We start from the raw sequence: 19,061 nt of genomic DNA, 5'->3' as shown, positions 1-19,061 counted from the left end.
TATATGCGGTTATGTGATATGTATGTGCTATATGCAGTTATGTGATATGTATGTGCTATATATGTTATGTATGGTATGGACCGGAAGGTCAAGATGATATAGACCGGAAGGTCAAGAGGATACGGACCGGAAGGTCGATAGGGGTAGGACCGGAAGGTCTATCGGGATTTGGGACGGAAGTCCCCTGAGACACATGGATCGGAAGATCCTGTAGAGTATTGCCTGGAAAGGCGTATGTGGGGTATGTGGTATTTTGGGGAAGTCACTAAGCATTTATGCTTAAAGTTGTTGTGTGATGTGTTTCAGGTACTAGCGAGGATCGCAGGAAGGCGCCGACATGATCCGTACACACTGAGAGGATTTATGTTTATGAGATCTTGGGACATGTTTTTATTATGACACAGTGATACATTATGTTTTGTGATTGTCATGTGGTTGAATTTATGTTTTTAAAAATGAAAAATTGTTTTGAAAAATTACGTCGTTACATTATGTTCTTTGGACTCAATGAAAGATTCAATTTTGTCCAGTCCATATTTGTAGGTTACTGATATCTCATCTGAAGACATTATAGATTCACATTAAGCAATGACTTCGTCTTCCTTAAACTCAAGGAAGGGCAAAATCATTTTATGAATCTTTTTACCTATCTCACAATCTAGATGTAACTGGGTGATGTTAGTATATAAGCGTTTAGCAATCAAACAGAAAACATCTCTTTGTTTTAAAAACTTCAAACTGTCTCGTTGCACATAAATAAGTTCATCCCTAGCCCTAACTAACTCTGACTCCTTCTGCTGTATCCAGATCCTTCTTTCCTCACTCTTGGAAGACTCCCTGCTGAGTTGGTCAGTTAGGTTAGAATTTGCTAAGCGAGTTTGCATAAGACTGCCACTTAAGTTAGAAAATTTGAATTTTAATTCATTTAATTCTTTTTCGTAGTTTGTTACTGGTATTTTGAGTGATTCTAGGATAGATTGTACCTTCTTGATCAACTGATCGCAATCGCTGATCTTTTCACTCACAGGCTTAGCAGCGAAACATTTGTCTTCTTTCGCTTCCTCATGCTTACATTCGGTTGTTACCATTAAGCATCTCCCAGCCGACTCAACAACTCCTTCTCTCACCACATAATCTCTTCCATGCGAGGGTCTGCGTACATCTTCATCTTCAGAGTCTGTAGACCAGACTTCTACTCCACCAAAATCATCATCAGTAACATGTTCCTGGACAATTAAAGCATTCGTAGAAACGTTAGTTTCTTTCTTCTTCTTTATCTCCTCCAGCTTTCTCATGTAGTAAGCTTCGTCATCTTCACCATCCTTCTTCTCAGCCATCTTCCTCAGCATGCAATCCTTGGCAAAGTGGTTCTTGCCATGACAGTAGTTACAATCGTACCCAGAGTCTCCCACAAGCTTACTCTCCCTCTTTTCGTCGTCCTTTTGAGAGGTGTTCTTGGTTTCTTCTTTCACCTTTTCTGAACTGTAGCTTCCCTGCCAGTTTCGGTTCTTATTGATCGGGAACTTTTTGCGAGCGAACTTCTTTAGGTTTGTAACCATCATTGCATATTCTTCACTCGATAGATCGCACTCTGACATATCAGATTCCTCCTCTTCGTCTGCTACATTCTTGCTCTTAAAAACAAGGGCCAGTGAACCCACACCCGAAACTACCTTCGCTTCCTTTGTCACCACGCTTTCATAAGATTTGAGTATACCCATCAGTTTCGCCAGCGAATATGATTTAAATTGCGCATGAGCCTTCATGGTCGAGACCACTACCATCCATTCGGGCCTTAAGCCATTCATGAATGTCACCTTTTGTTCGATCACCTTCCTTTCAATACCATACTTCATCATCCTGCTGAGCAAATGGTTGAACCGATCGAATGTCTGAATGAGTTTCTCTTCGGGTTTTTGTTCGAAAGCACCGAACTCAGAGAGCAATAGGGCTTGGATCGAGTGCTCTAGATCCTCATCAGTTGAATATAGTTCTTTCAACCTATCCCATATTTCTTTAGCTATTGTGCATGAACTTACCAGACGAAAAGTGTCAGATTGCAAAGCGAATCTGATCATCCTCATGGCTTTAACGTTGCATAACACCTTGTCTTTTTTGTCTTGAGGAATCTTCTCTACGTCCGCAAAGAGTTGGTTATACTCTTTTTGAGTCTTGATAGTTCTGTTCGTTCCAGAGTGAACAAACGGACCCAATGTTATTGCTTCCCAGATAAGATAGCCATTGTCTTCGGATCCAACGACGTAGTCTTCAAAGTGATGCGCCCATACTTCATAATCTTGAGTATAGAGAATAGGTAATCTCGTAGTGGATCCTATACTGTTGGAGATGTTGATTGGATTGATTTGAGAATCGTCGTGAGACATGATGAAAAACTTCTTCTTTTAATCTTCTTGAATCAGACTAGTGATGTTGAAACTAGGGTATTATCGAACACCTGATACACCGTCGACGAGAAGAAGACGGCTTCTATATATTCGATAAAAGCGGAAACCCTAATGGATTCTTCAAACAGAAGAGATGCGTATATTACACTGTCTCCTGCTCTGATACCAATTGATGAGATTATTGCGCTATTAGATCGATAGATTCAAAACAGATAAACTCGAATGAAGCAATCAAAGAACACAAGAATGGATCAAAGATGTCGAATGATTAATAGCACACACCTCAGAAGAGCTTGATGAAGAACTTCGACTGTAGAGGTGTGTTTAGGGTTACAATGCAAAAGCTATTAATAAGAACGTTAACCTTAAAGCTACACATGCATGCATTATATATAAGCTAACCCTAAAGAATATCCACGGTTGGACAGGCCCAAACCGGGTAAACAAAATAGACTATTAAACGAGCCCAAAGACGCAACACTTAAACCCAACAATATCTAATTAAATACATATAATCAAATGTGATTATATGTATCCAATCATATATGATTTATGTTGATAAGATTCATTGTCACATTCTCAGTTCAGTAATTGTTCTTTTTCCACTATAATCATATGTGATTAAATACATATAATCATATGTGAGTATATGTATTTAATCACATATGATATATATGGACAAAAAATTATGATGTCTATATACATCATATGTGATTAGATACATCAAATCACATATGATTATATACACGAGAACAACTATTGAATAGAGAACACATAGATAAATATTGTCCACATATATCATATGTGATTAAATGCATATAATCACATGTGATTATATGTATCTAATCACATAGAATTTATGTGGAAAATATTCATTTTCGCGTTCTCGATTCAGTTATTATTCTTGTGTGTTTTATTACATGTGATTATATGTATCTAATCAGATATGATTTATATGGACAACATTCATTTTCGCATTCTCGTTTAATAGTTGTTCTTGTACATTTATTCACATATGATTTATGTACACAAGATTCATTTTTGCGTTTTTGATTCAATAGTTTTTCTTTTTCCACATTAATCATATATGATTAATACATACAATCACATATGATTAAATACATAAGAAAAAATACTGAATAAAAAAATGCGAAAACGAATATTATCAATATAAATCATATATGATTTGATACATATAATCACATGTGATTAAGTACATGAGTATAGTTATTGAATTGAGAAAGAAATAATGAATCTTGTCCACATATATCATATGTGATTAGGTACATATAAGCACATGTGATTTTATGCATTTAATCATATATGATTTATGTGGACAATATCTATTTTTGTGTTTTTAATTCAATAGTTGGTCTCGTGTATTTAATCACATACGATTTATGTGAAAAAGATTTGTTTTCACGCTCTTGATTCAACAAATCATATGTGATGAAATATATATAATCACATGTAATTATATACACGAGAACTATTGAATGAAGAACATTAAAACAAATTTATGTCCATATTAATCATATGTGATTAAATACTTATAATCACATGTGATTAAATATATGAGAAAAACTATTGAAACTAAAACTCAATAATGAATATTGTTCATATAAATCATATGTGATTGGATTCATATAATCACATGTGATTATATGTATCTAATCACGTATCATTAAAGTTGACAAAAAATATTTATTGAATCGAGAATGCAATAATTACATATGTGATTAAATATATCTAATCACATTTGATTAAATATATCTAATTACATGTGATTATATGTATCTAATCACATGATTTATATGGACAAAAAAATATTGTCCATATAAATCATATGTGATTAAATACAAATAATCACATGTGATTATATACACATAATCACATATGGTACTGGTGTGTAGTGATGTTTAGAGGTGGAATATTGTAGGTGGTGGTGGTGGTGGTGAAGGGTGGTGGGGGTGACATGTATAGTGGTGATAATAGTGGGTGGCAGGTGGCGGCGGCGAGTGGAGGTGATGGGTGGTGGAGATGGATGAAGGTGATTGGTGGTGGTGGTGGGTGGGTGGGTGGTGGTTGGTGGTGAGGATAGCGATGGTGTATGGTGGTTTTGGTGGGTGATGAATGGGGTGGTGGTGGCGGGTGGTTGTAATGGGTGGTGAAGGTGGGAGGTGGTGATGGGTGGTGGTCGATGGTTGTTGGTGGTCGGTGGTTTTAGGGGTGGTAGGTGGAGGTGATGGTGGTGGGTGGTGTTGATAGGTGGTGGTGGTCGGTGGTGATGGATGGTGGTTGTGGGGGGTGGTGGTGATGGGTGGTGGAAGCGGGTGGTGGTGATAGGTGATGGGTGGTGGTTGGTGGTAATGGCGGGTGGTGGTGATTGGTGGTGGTGTTCGGTGGTGATGGGTGGTGGCGGTGGGAGGCGGTGGAGATGGGTGGTGGTGGTGGGTGGTGGAGGCAGGTGGTGGTGATGGGTGGTGGCTGGCGGATGGTGGTGATAGGTGGTGGTGGTCGGTGGTGATGAGTGGGGGTGGTGGAGGTGGGTGGTGGTTGGTGGTAATGGTAGGTATTGGTCATAATGGTGGGTAGTGGGTGGGTTAATGGGTGGTGGTGATCGGTGGTGATGAATAGTGGTGGTTGGTGGTAGTGGCGAGGGGTGGTCATAATTGTGGGTAGTGGCTAGGTGGTAGTGATGGGAGGTTGAGGTGGGTGGGTGGTGGTTGTAGTGGGTGGTGGTGGGTGTGGGTGATGGTGATGGTGATGGTGGTGGTAATGGGTGGTGGGTGGTTGTAGTGACAGGTGGTGGTCATAGTGGTGGGTGGGTGGTAGTGATGGGTGGTAGAGGTGGATAGTGGTGGTGGGTGGGTGGTGGTTATGGTGGTTAGTGGTGGTGGGTGGTAGTAGGTGGCGTTGGTGGTGGTGACGGGTGATGGTGGTGGATGATGGTTGTGGTTGGCGATGGCGGATGGTGGTGATGATGTTGGGTGGTGGGTGGCGGTGGCGGTGATGGGTGGTGGAGGTGGGTGGCGGTGACAGGTGGTGGTGGTGGATGGTATTTTTTGGGTGGTGAGTGGTGTTGGTTGGTAGGTTTTTTTTTTTTGCTTATTGTTTGGTTTATATTAATATTATATGATGATTTTAATTTAAAAAAATTGTGTGGTCAAATTTTGTTTTCAGATGTTCTCGCAATAAGAAATGTTGTTGATTGACCGCTTCGATATATATATATATATATATATATATATATATATATATATATATATATATATATATATATATATATATATATATATATACACACACACACACACACATACACACACACACAAACTAAGTATGAGACCATGTATTACATAGATTTATTTAAAAGAAAAAAATAAATATAAAATTCTAAACATTTGAGAAGTGTGAATTTATAAGAAAAATGAGAAAAATATTGAATTATAAAAATTAAAGTGTTTTTTTCTATAAATTTAAACAAATAATTTAGATAAATAAATAAAGAAAATTGATGAAGCTTTAATTTAGTAATTTTGAAATTTAAAGGAAATTTCATTAAGGAAATTAATATTCATTTATTATTGCATTTAAATACTATGTGGAATTAATAAAATAGAAAAACCATAAAATGACATATGGAATAAAAATTAATTCAAAATAACGACAAAATGGCATTTGCTAAATTGAATGAGAGTGTGACAAGTGTCAAAAAAAACATTCATTTATTAGAGTGTGTGTGTGTATATATATATATATATACTAGTTTATAACCCGTGGGAACCACAGTTAAAAAATTAATTAAACTTTCATAGTAAAAAACTTAAAATTATTAATCATATATTTTAAATAAATTATTAATTAAGATATATTTTTTAGTTATATAAAATTATATTCATTGATTTAAATAAATACGTTAACTTATAATCTGTATTAATTTTATTTAAATTATTAATTTTTCTGACTGACTGATAGTCTGATACTGTCCAGTATATGTCAAACACAATACAACCTGTTTTGTCCTGTTTAAAATTTTATATATATATATATATATATATATATATATATATATATATATATATATATATATATATATATATATATAGGGAGTGGTTCAAATAAGAACCACAAAAGATTAAGAACCTAAGAACCCACATTTAATAATTAATATGTATTGTGAATATTACTAAATATGTTAAAATCTTAATTTTTGTCTGTTTGTTAAGAAAAGGGAAAAATCGTATTATTTTAGTCTGATATTTTCATTCATACAATCGTTCTATATTTTTAACCCAAAATTGATGTAAAATGCAAATTTATACAGTCCATTTACATTTTAATAGACAAAATTCACAACTTAATACAATCTATTTTACATTAATTCACAAATTTAAAGAAGTCAAACCCAAACTCTATCACCACCACCAGCAGCACACGCTGCCACCAACCACATATGCCAACATTGCAACCATCTTTTCTTGAAAATCAGATATGCATATAAAGTCATGCAATGAGAGGGTAAATATTACATTCATAATTTAATAAACCTATTAATTCACTCATATTGAATTTAATACAAAACAATTAAAAAAACTAATGCATTCTTACGTACTTATACAACACAAAAAATAAATATATTCTAAAAAAGTTTATTCATAAATCATTTATATTTTAATACAAAATTTATAAAAAAAATCACAGTAAGTTGCAATCAGTTCACAAGTTAATATAATCAATTATCGTTTAATACATAAAATTCATAGGTTAATATATTAAATTAACAATTTACTACACTGAAATGTCATATTCTTAACTTAAAACTTACATTTACACTTTCAGATATCAGTTCACAAGTTAATATAATCAATTACCGTTTAATACATAAAATTCACAGGTTAATATATTAAATTAACAATTTAATACAATGAAATGTCATATTCTTAACTTAAAACTTACATTTTTACTTTAGATATGAAGGTTAGTGTTTTTTTTTCAAAGTTAAATTTACACAATATTCTTAATTTAAGTTTTTGTATAATGATATTTAAATTTAGAAAAAGTCATATATGTGTGTAATGATTATTATTTCTCATATTTCAGAAGCAAACACAAAATTCATAACAAACTCACAGCATAGTACAATCAATTCACAATTTAATACGTAAAATTATTTATTTACATCAATATTATCAACTTAATAATTACATTTATACATTCATATATGCAGACATTTCTATGTATTAAATTGTGAATTTATTATATTAAGTTGTGAATAAAATTTACAACTTAATACACAAAATTCACAGTTTAATACAATACATTTATAGCTAATTTACAAGTATAATCTCATATGTTACTGTTTTAAACAAATCATTCACAGTTTAATACATACATAAATTATCTCATATTTCATAACCAAACATCAAAAGAAAAACATATACAATTTAGTGAATAAAAAAAATCTGATCTAGATAGAAAAAAAATCAGAATTCACAGTTTAATTCAATATTTAAGACATTAATTCACAACTTAATTCAATATTTGAGACATTAACTCACAAGTTAGTGAATAAAAAAATATATAATCACAGTTTAATAACTTATATATTCACAAATTAATATATAAAAAACACATATTCACAGTTTAATAACTTACCAAATTTCGTTTAAGCATTTCATCAGACACGTTGTGTTCACCATATACATCATATCCATAATCACCATAAAACAGAAGATCTGAAAAAATATACAAAGTGACGTTATATTAACAATTTATTCATTGTTTAACTCTAAAAAAACTTCACCAGTAACATTCACAACTAAATTTACAACTTAATAATTTATCTAATTTCATTGAGGCATTTCATCAAACACCTTGTGTGCATCTTTTTGTTTACAGATTTTTTTTATGTAAAAAATAAACACCATCACCAGATACAGATACACCACATATATAGGTGGTTGTTTGACGTTGGAGGTGGTGGAGGTGGTTTAACGTCGACGGTAATACTCTCTCTCCATATCTGAAACATTTTTGCGATTTAGAGATAGAATGGAACTAAAGGAGGCCGAGTTGTTGGTGGTAGATTGAGGTCGTTAGCAGCGAATCGAAGTAATGAATGAGAAGAGGCAGTGACAACAGATCTAGATCTGAAAGAGGCGCTTCCAGATCTGAAGTTTGTGCGACAGATGTATGTGTTCTCGCAGGTGATCAGAAGCTGCGAGAGAAGAAGGGAGGTAGAGTAGGTGGATCCGTCGTCGACGATAGTGGCGGTAGTAGGCGTCGTGGCGGTGGTGGAGCAGCCATTGTGGCGGAACTGGGCCGTCAGCAGTGGTGGTGTTGGTATTTATCACAGGTGGTTGAAGTAGATGAGATAATTTCTTTTGTTTTTGTAAAACAACGAGTGTAATGCATCAGGTTTTATGGAATAAGAAAAATAGCCTTAATAATAAGTGGTTCTTAGAGTTCTTAATTTTTAGTGGTTCTCATTTGAACCTTTACCTATATATATATATATATATATATATATATATATATATATATATATATATATATATATATATATATATGCGCTTAGTTGATTTTGTTATCACTTATTTCAATTTCTTTGTGCAACATTCAAAAAAAGAATATACGATGGTTCCTAAGACTATTATTGTTGTACTTTTGGGAGTTTTGATTTGCAAAGCTGACAATGTTTTTTGTAGAGATCTTGTTGGAGACGAAAACACATCGACACGACATGGCGGAGTTATTAGTAATATTGGTTGTGGAGCCCCAACAAGAATCTCATGTGGAGGTAATGTCATACAGATACATGTAAGAGGAGATGTTAAAGATGAGTTTGTAAGAGGGCCTAAAGATTATATCAGTGAACCATATGAGAATAGTTCAACCGAAGCGAACCAGGCAATTGCAGGTGCTCTGAATGGGGTGATAGTAAGGGAAAATGAGCAAATTGGTGTGATTAAGGAGCTGGAGCTACTTTATGAAAATTCTCTAGAGGGTGGGGAAAATGCCACATCGAGTGAGCTAACTGTTTTAGCATTCCAGGCGATTATAACAGATATACAGCTTGTTATTAGAGCAGTCCAAAAGCTACAACAACGACTTTCTAGTTCTTAACAATGGAGATGGAGGAGGATGAATATTTAGAACAAAATTGGAGCAAACACCTTGGTAACGGTATCTATGTTTAAGTAAACATGTATGGTTTGACTTTATATCTACAATTCATGTTTTATATCTCCATATGTATTAAATCAATAAAGAATAAACCGATGCAATACTGAATTTCGATTCTTGGTTGTTCCCTCTTATGACTTTGTATTTGTATTTGTACTTTGAAATGTTTAGAATTATGGCTATAGGTCTTCAACAAAATAACTCTTTTTTTTACCATTCAAGTGGAAGCTCCTTTCTTTTTACCCTTCTTATGCACTATTAATTTCTTACCATTTTTATTACTGATAAACAACTTCTTACCCTTCTTCACATATAAATTCCCCTTCACTTTTTTTCCTCCAATTTTCACTTGATCAGATTCTACAATCTTAACTTCCTCTTCCACCTTCCTCATTGGTTTAAACACTTCTGTAATCAAAGGATTCAAAACATCACTGGAACACTCAAGTTTCAAATTCATACTCATTGCCTCATCCCAAAGCTCTTTCCCCTTTTCAAATTCACCATTTTTACAAAGCTTTGGTATTAACAAATCATAAACTTTTTCATACCCACCTAACGAGCTTTTCTTCATTAAATCAAACAACTCAAGTGCATAATTCACTCTCTCAACCCCACAAAGAACACCAATCAAATCATAATAAAATTTTCTTTCAGGAATCAAACCTTCTTCAATCATCTCATCAACCATTTGTTTCCCTTTCCCAAATCTACCTGTCAAATACAAAACTCTTGCCACAAGATAATACGTTACCCAATCAGGAGCACATGAACATGAACATGAACATGAACACACTGTTTTTTTCATTGTGTTGAGAATTTGTAAAGATTCTTTAACTCTTCTAGTCCTACCCAAACAAGACAACAATATATTGTAACTTACAGTAGTGGGGGCAATTTTGTAACTTCGCATTTCAATCATCACATTCAATGCTTCGGGAACAAGCCCAGAAGGATTAGACTTCAAGTTTTTCTTGCAAAGACATTTGAGAAATGTGTTGTAGCAGAAAAGGTCTGGAGTAATTCCTGCACCCTTCATGTCTTTGATGATTCTTCTTGATTCTTTCACATTTTCTTGAATAGATAACCCGTGAAGTAGGTTTTTGTAAATAACAAGTTTGACACTTGAGATTTTATCTTTATGGTGATAAATGACTCCTTCTGCCCTTTTGATATGCCCTTTTGAACATAAAGCAGAAACTATGGCACTAACTGTGGTACTATCTTGTGGGCATTTTAATTTGTGTAAGTTCTTGAATATTCCCAATGCTTCATCTACTCTTCCTAGTTTCACCAGAGTTTCGGCTACATTACTAAATGTTGAGGTTTCCATAGCCCTATTTTGTTTTCCAAGATTTGAGATTAACATGTCTAATGCTAGGAAATCTTTCTTCTCAGAGAAGACTCTGATAGCATGGTTGTAATCTTTGTCTTCCAGTTTAACATCTGAATGTTTTTCTGACCATAAAAAGAATCTAAGGAGTCGTCTTGTGGGTGCTTCTTTTTTACTTGAATCTAGCACTTGGGTAATGAGTGATGAGCAGAAGGAAACGTTGACTGAGTTAAGAGTGGCTTCTAAGTCGTCTAGACTGCCTATCCCATGAGAGACAACATCGCACAGCTTTTGAAGATCAGTTGATGGTGGTGTTGGGGGAAAAGTAGAGTAGTGATATAACAAAAAATGCTTCGGATTCAAGATAACGACATTTTGCCACTTGGGTTTCAGTAAGGACTTCATATTCTTGGAGAAAACCGTGCAAACGCACATAGTTACACGGCCATTGTTCTCTGAGGCATTTCATCGAGCAACTGGTGTGTATGAAAAAAATTCCCCGAACAACGCCCTCCAAACGTGCATCTTTGATCTATACGTCTGAAATCTCAAAATTAAACCTTAAAACCTGAGAAATTGAGCTCTAGCTTTTGGGAGCTAGTTACAGGTGGGACATGTCGGTGATGGTGCGGTGAACTGGCGTCGGGCTGTCAATTGTCACAAGCAGAAGCACTCAAAGGGGATACGACGAGGCGCCGTTTACATGGAAAGGGGTTGGAGGAGGTGTTGCGTGTTGGTGTCCTACGTCGCGGCTCGGGGCAACTCGGTGAGGACAACAGCAGGTGGTCAAAGGGGAGCTTTTACGAGGGAGAGTTCCAAGCACAAGTGTCAGCTTTTTCACTTTTAACTTTTTCAATAAACTAGGAAAGTCTAAAAGTTGTTTGAGAAGTGGAAAAATAATTTTAAAACCAACTTTTGACAAAGCATACAAACTAGTTTGCAAAAGTCACTTTTTGTATCTTTTGGAACTTTTGCTTTTTAAACATCATCTTTTGGAAAAAGATCTTTTACGAAAAGTCATTTTACAAAAAGGATTTTTCCCCTTGAAAAGGAATCCCAAACACCCCCTAAACCATCTTTAGATAAAAGAAAAAGTTTTACATAGACGTAGCGGGTAAATGAGCAACAAGTTGTGTCGCAACCTCTTTTTGGATGATAAAACTAATTCTTTTAAAAACAACATCTATAGATCTAGGATTCATAACATTACTATGCATGACCTGTTAGACCCTATTGAGTAGCTCCACAGTTTCTGGCACAAAGGAACCAAAAGTATCAAATGCAGAGGGTATAAACGTGCGTTGATTTTCTATGCACGCTTTCTCATGTTTTCTCACTTTGCTTGATGCAACTTTTAAAACAGCTTCCCACAAAGTGAAAATCTCACTCCCCAAGCCCACAAGAGGGGAAACCCTTGTTCGATCCTACCATGTTTGGTTAACGATATTAAAATCAAGACCGCATTTACACGAGTCAATTAAGAGGCGAATATTTTCACCGGAAAAGGTTTTGCATTTGTAAGATTAAGGATGGGACCGGTCGTTTTCATTTCGATTTTGAAGGTGTCATCTTAGAGCATCCCCAACTCACTCCCATTTTCCATTATTTCCCCCATTCTTCTCCAACTCTATTCCATTTATTCCCCCATTTTTGGGGAAATGAATAGTATAACACCAAATATGGTGTTATACTATTCATTTCCCCAAAAATGGGGATGAACTTTGAGTTGTCGAAATTAGACCCTCTTTTTATATATTTATATATTTCTGATTTTTTTATCTACTAATTATATTTTAAATGTAATATTTAATACTTATAATATTGGGTTATATATTAAATTATATCAATTAATTATAAATATAAAGTTTGCTTTTGTTTATCAAATTCATATTAAAATTTAAATACATATTGAAATTTTAAAACACGATAACGTATTTTAAAAAAACCTTATAATTAAGTGTTATAAATATAATCTTATTTATTTAATATTATTGTAATGAAAAAAATATAGATTATATATTTGTTAAAACCAAATTAATATAAGGGGTGTGTTTGACAATTTATATAAGTTAGAAGAATGAAATATATACTTTTTGGGAGTAAACATGGGGTAAAAAATAGAGTAGAGTTGGAGATGAAACACTATTTACCCTATTTTTTACTCCATTTTTGAGAGAAAAAAAATGAAAGTGGGTTGGAGATGGTCTTAGACCGGAGGGTGTGGGTGGGAAACTCCCCTTACTTTTTGTGGGCCACAACAGATTTCTCTCACTTTCCTTTCCGTCACCAAAAGCCAAAGAGTGTGTGGGAAACTCACATCACTTTCTTTTGATTTTTTTAAATAAAACTAATTGATTTTAATGATTATTGGAATTTAAAAGTATAGTGTCTATTTTGTAATTTTTGTAAACTATTTTAGTGAAGAGAATTCAGAGCTCGGGTGTATTCTGCCATAAGACCTAAACATAGGGGCCAAATATGCCATTTCCAGAAACTTCTCATCTGTCTTCCTTCTTCCTCGATTAGAACTTGCAAACTCAAAAAAAAAAAAAAACAAGTTCCAGCCAATCACAAGAAGAGAGAGAGTACGACAACCCTCCCCCCACCTCCTATCCCGCACTGCCGGTGCGGTGTTCCTCCGAGCGGGAATGGCTCACACACACCCTTCCTGCTTCATTCCGTCCAACCTTAGTAACACGACGCTAAAATTACAGTATACAAAACCGGTCCTTGTGATATGTATAAGTTTTATATCCGGTCCAAAAACGAAATTATTTTTATGAGAATTTTATGTTTCTAATATCCGGATGGATTCCAATTCGAGGCTTTGCATTAAATAACTAAATAACCTGAAAACTGGACAAAATAAATGAATTTTGTTGTTTCGGATCCCATCCCAAATGGACAAATCCATGCTTATTTTCATCGGTATAGATGCGTAAAAATCGAATTTGAATTTGTTCAAAACGGAAAAAAAATTCAATCTATAGATATTTCTTTTATCTGGTCACATGATATTCAACCGAACAACCGATCCAAAGGACACAGCGCAAATACAAGGGAAAAAAATGAAATCGGATATTTACCTCGGATAAAAATTCAGTTACAAATAAAAATCCAAGTAGATCCAGATATAATCGTTGGATATTTTTGCAATCTCACCGGTAATATGACCATTCGCAATCTCAACTTCTTTTTTCAATTTCAAAACTAAAAAATGACATCTTCACAAGCTTCTACTTACGCACCCATTATACAGATCATATCTGATACACATAATAGCACATACTTCAAGTAATAAGTCACATATCACTTACATTCTATCACATCTAACTAAACACATATGTATGCTAGCATTATGATCACTAGTCTAAACTACATTCCCTCACTTAAGAGGCTTTTCTCTAATTGCCCTGCATAGACCACCTTCCTCAAAGAGGCTTCGCTTGGTCGACCATCCGTGCATGGTCATCCAGAATGAACACATAACGTATGTTATCCTTCTAATCATTGGTCACAACTAGATTCCCTCACGTAAGAGGCTTTTCTCTAGTTGCCCTGCATGGACCACCTTCCTCAAAGAGGCTTCGTGTGGTCGACAGAGGCGTAGCTAGCTTATGTGAAGGTGGGTCCTAAGACCTACCTTTTTTAAAATTATAATATAAGATATATATGGAAAAAAAATAGGAACTACCTTATTATTTATAAAGGAACTACCTAATTATCTTTGGTAAAAAAAATACTAATCTATATTTTTTTTATCCAATAACCATTTAGAATAGCCTAAATGTCTCAATATAGCCGAATCCATTTAAAATTAAACAAAAAAATGAATTAGAAACGTCGCAACACGCTACGAATCAGATAATCATCGTCAGCCTCTATTGTTCATGTCGTTCGTCAGTTGCTGTCCGGCCAGGCCACCAGCCACTGCCCAGGCACCCACCATCTCCACTGCTAGTATTTTAAGGCATACAATCCGACCGCCACCACTAGTATTTTTTACCTTATTGTTTTTTTTTTCAATTTCATATACATAAGGAACCATGTGGTTTTTGGTTCTAGATTCGCCACTGGTGGTCGACCATCTGTACATGGCCATACAGACTTAACAACTGGATTCCCTTTCCAGGGGGCTTTTCTCCGGTTGTCCAATCCATAACCACTTCCCTCACTTAAGAAGATTTTTGTGGTTTCACCTAACATAATCACATAGTCCATGTAATAAGTAAGTTCATAAGAACTCACCTAAAGAAGTGAAACACATGATAAAACCATTTAAGTGGCTAAGATGGATTGTCCAGCTCCCTGAACACCTACAATCATATACATAGTCCTTACTTGGCCTATATTACAAGTATTATATTATAATACTTATAAAATAGTTAATGATACTTATACAGATTATTCGTTCATCAACTCACCCATTAAACTGATTATAAAATGTATTTACTTAGTCCAAAACATTTATTTGGTTTATGAAACCTAAAAAAAATCTACGATTTATTAGCATTCGATCCCTTGATCAAACTTATAAATTTATCATACTATATAAACCCTAAAAACAATAAAATTGGCCATTTAGTAATTCACATGAAATAAATCACTAAACCTTACTATTGTGATTGTTTATTCACCAATAATATACTATTGGGCCTTATATTTAATAAATGACAAAGATCATATTTATCTTCTTGTTATTATCCTCTAAAACGCATATATACACATGCAGTATGCAGTACGTATGACAATCACAAATATTAAAAGGAATGGAAAAGGGTAATTACCTCAATTACTTCCTATGTTGACTTTCTCATTCTTCATATTTGTTTACTTGGATTCTGCCACTCCTTCATCATGAAAGCCACCTACAACCACTCACGTCAACTGGGTTGACCATTTGAGTTTATTATCATAACAATCTAACACAGAAATCAAAAAGTGAAGAATGGATCCAAATTTTATCATCAAATCACATGTGGAAAAGCCTGAGAAATTCAAAGTCTTAGATTTTCGGAGATGGCAATAGGAGATGTTTTATCTAACAACTCTTCATCTTTCTAATGTTCTCACTAATGATTCTCATTCCCCTCTTACTGATGTGACCACTGCTGAAGGGACAAATCCACCCACTGTAGCCCAATTGGCAGAACATCAAAGGGCTGTGGAATCTTGGAACACAAAAATATATAATTGCAGAAATTATATTCTGAATGCCTTGGATGATTCCCTCTATGATATATACTCGACCATCACTACTGCAAAGAGGGATATGAGAATTATTAGAAAAGAAATACAAAACAGAAGTGACATGTTTCAAGAAAATCATGATTGGAAAGTTCACGAATTTCAAGATGGTGGATACCAAACCTGTCCTTAAACACGTGGAGGAACTTCATGTAATTGCACATGACCTTGAAGTTGAAGGTATGAAAATAAACTCTAACTTTATTGTTGGTTCGATCATTGAAAAACTTCCTCCTTCTTGGAAGAATTTCAAATTATATTTAAGCACATAATTGATGAAATAAGTTTTGAGCAACTTGTGTTGAGAATTCATGTTGAAGAAGATAACAGATTGAATGAGAAGGCTGATACAAATTCTTTGGAACCTAGTGGAAACTTTTTTGGAGAAGCAAGTACTTCAAGGAGAAAGCATAACAACAAGAAAGGTAAGAATGGCTCCAAAAACTCTTCAAAAGATGGCAAAAATCATGTCCAAACAAGAAAATTTTTAAGAAGAATCCAGGTCCATGTTATATTTGTGGCAGAACTGGACACAAGGCCATTGATTGCAGATTCAAGAAGGGCCAAGGAGACAATGGAGGACAAAACAATAGAGGGAACGATGGAAACAATGATGGTAATTCTGGTGGAGGAACTTCTCGTCAAACCAACATAGTTGAATCACCAAATCAGTTTGTTGCAGTGATTCAAACCAACATGGTTAGCAATTGTGAGGACTGGTGGATTGATATTGGAGCCACAAGGCACATTTTCAACTCTTGAACCATGTTTTTTACATACCAGAAAGTCTCTAATTCTGAACCAATGTTTATGGGGAATGCTACTACTACAAAATTTGATGGAAAGGGAAAAGTGAAGCTGAAACTAACTTCTGACAAAGAACTTGTTCTAAGTGATGTCTTAATAACAATGGATTCAAAATTGTATTCAAGTCTGATAAGTTTTTTCTTACCAAGGGTGGGGTGTATGTTGGAAATGGATACCATAGTGTCACACCCCAAAACCGAGAACGACGGAAACGTTCTGGGGTGGAGGACGTCATGTACAATATCATCACAAAGCATAATAGTAAATACAAGCAACAACATCCATTGCATTAATATAATAATTTTAATACAAGCGTGTTCTGTACAGTTTGTAATACACCAAAAGTATAATCAAAATAAAAGATGAGTCTTATATGTGCTCCATCTTCTCAAAAGCTGCATCTGTACCTGTCTACTGATGACCTGAGAATACAAGTTATTTTGAAAGAGTTTATCAGTATAAAGCTGGTGAGTTCATAAGTATTTAGTGTCATTGCTTGTATAAAATGTTTACAACAATGTAGTACGATAGTTGATATCAATGTTTGAAAATAGTATGCTCCCTAGAAAATCCTATATTTTCCAGTAAAAGTAGTCTTCTACTAAGACCCGGTTGGTTGCATGTTTGATCCTTTGAAAATGTAAAAGTTTTCCCAGTGAAACTATCAGTATGAAAATATAGTTTTAGACTTTATTCATGTAGAGTAATTGGGAAAATAATGGTTTACCCCAGCAGTGTCACTTCCGGCTTAATGTAATGAAAATGCAGATTCCAGGTAGTATTAAATGTACAATACACCTCGGGGAATCCGTTTTGCCTTTAATTCTTAAAGTGTTAATTAAAGGTCTGAATGTGAACTCGTATGTAACCATGCTGATTGACGATCGAATAACTAATGACCCTCCGAGTCATATGTAGAAATGTGACATTATGTCACCCCTTGGCCTTTCGGCTGGGACTGTAGCTAGCAGTCGGGATGTGGGAGTGTCTGTCCCGTATAGATCTATACACACAATGCCCGCTCTCCCTCCAGGAGACTCTGGTTACACGGTGATACCACTATGAAGTGTCGTATCGAGAAGTAGTATGTCACATTCTAATTATAGTATATCCTCTTGTATATTGTATAATGTATTTGCTGGTATAATGTATAGAGTGTTCTCTTGGATAGCATATAGTATTCTCTTTGTATAGTATTTATCATGTATTAACTCATAACTATACTGACTCTGTTAGATGTCATTGTAATAGGAGTAATGAATAATAATCCTTAACTATACCTATTATTGTTAAATAGTAATGTTGGTTGCATGCCTTTGTTACACAAAGGTACTGAACTGAAGTGAAGACTTTTATATCCAACACAAATATATATGATATATAACTAAGAATTCAATGACAGTCAGACAATTAGCAGAATACCCTAAGTCCACAACCAAACAAGGAACAGGAAATAAGGTGAGCTATCAGTCCTAAGTCCTTCAAGTCTTACTTATATAAATATCTTAGTATAGATATGGTTTTGAAGATAAAACAAGTTTAAAAGAGTTTGAAAACAGTTTTAGCATTTAAAGAACTTGATAAATGGTTTGAAACACTTGAAAACCCAAAGTTTGATGGAAATCTGAAAGTAGCAATAAATTATGTAGTCTGTTCTAGTTATTAATCACATGTGATTGATACAATAACTATAACAGTTCAACTTGTATTCCCCCCTCCATAAAAGCATTTAAAATCATTTAAAATGTTGATTTAGGGGTATGAACTCACTTGCAGTGAGTGGAGTGGATGGAAGTGCCGGGTAGGATGCTAGGTGTCAAGTGAGGACTTGAACACACACACGGATCCTATGTAACATGTAGTGATACATAAATGTATCTAATTAGTTATTTAATCACTAATTAATCAAGTAAAGACACTCTAATGCATGAAAACACTTTGTTTCAAGTGCTAGGAGTGCTAAGGGTTGCATCTAAGGAGAGTATGGCCTCACATTGGAGTTTACTCCTCAAATGGTGGCCCTTATGTGTGTTTACGGTTTCTGGACCATTTCCCCCATGAGTTTATAGCCATAAACTCAT

At 34.7% G+C, this 19,061-nt stretch overlaps 1 protein-coding gene and 1 long non-coding RNA gene across 2 annotated transcripts; both read right to left on the bottom strand.

The window, feature by feature from the left end:
* Positions 1 to 6,706: 6,706 nt before the first annotated feature.
* On the bottom strand, positions 6,707 to 8,144 carry LOC145108066 (uncharacterized). The gene is made up of 2 exons (XR_013708062.1): positions 8,064 to 8,144; positions 6,707 to 6,885 (listed from the first exon to the last, which is right to left on the bottom strand). It is a non-coding gene; the product is annotated as an uncharacterized LOC145108066 (long non-coding RNA).
* Positions 8,145 to 9,466: 1,322 nt separating this feature from the next.
* LOC145108215 (Pentatricopeptide repeat (PPR) superfamily protein) lies at positions 9,467 to 11,781 on the bottom strand. Its single transcript, XM_079045225.1, has one exon. It carries the CDS (start codon positions 11,359 to 11,361, stop codon positions 9,811 to 9,813), a length of 1,551 nt encoding a protein of 516 aa, XP_078901351.1. The 5' UTR covers positions 11,362 to 11,781; the 3' UTR covers positions 9,467 to 9,810.
* Between the last annotated feature and the right edge of the window lie 7,280 nt (positions 11,782 to 19,061).

The sequence above is a fragment of the Lactuca virosa genome, chromosome 4 (assembly GCF_052849685.1).
Source record: "Lactuca virosa cultivar CGN04683 chromosome 4, Lactuca_virosa_CGN04683_v6, whole genome shotgun sequence".
Classification (NCBI taxonomy): Eukaryota; Viridiplantae; Streptophyta; class Magnoliopsida; order Asterales; family Asteraceae; genus Lactuca; species Lactuca virosa.
Note: the sequence above shows the minus strand (reverse complement) of the source record. Positions and strands in the feature narration are given on the sequence as shown.

Coding starts and splice junctions, on each gene's coding strand:
- LOC145108215 (XM_079045225.1), bottom strand. CDS start 11,361: ATGTGCGTTTGCACGGTTTTCTCCAAGAATATGAAGTCCTTACTGAAA.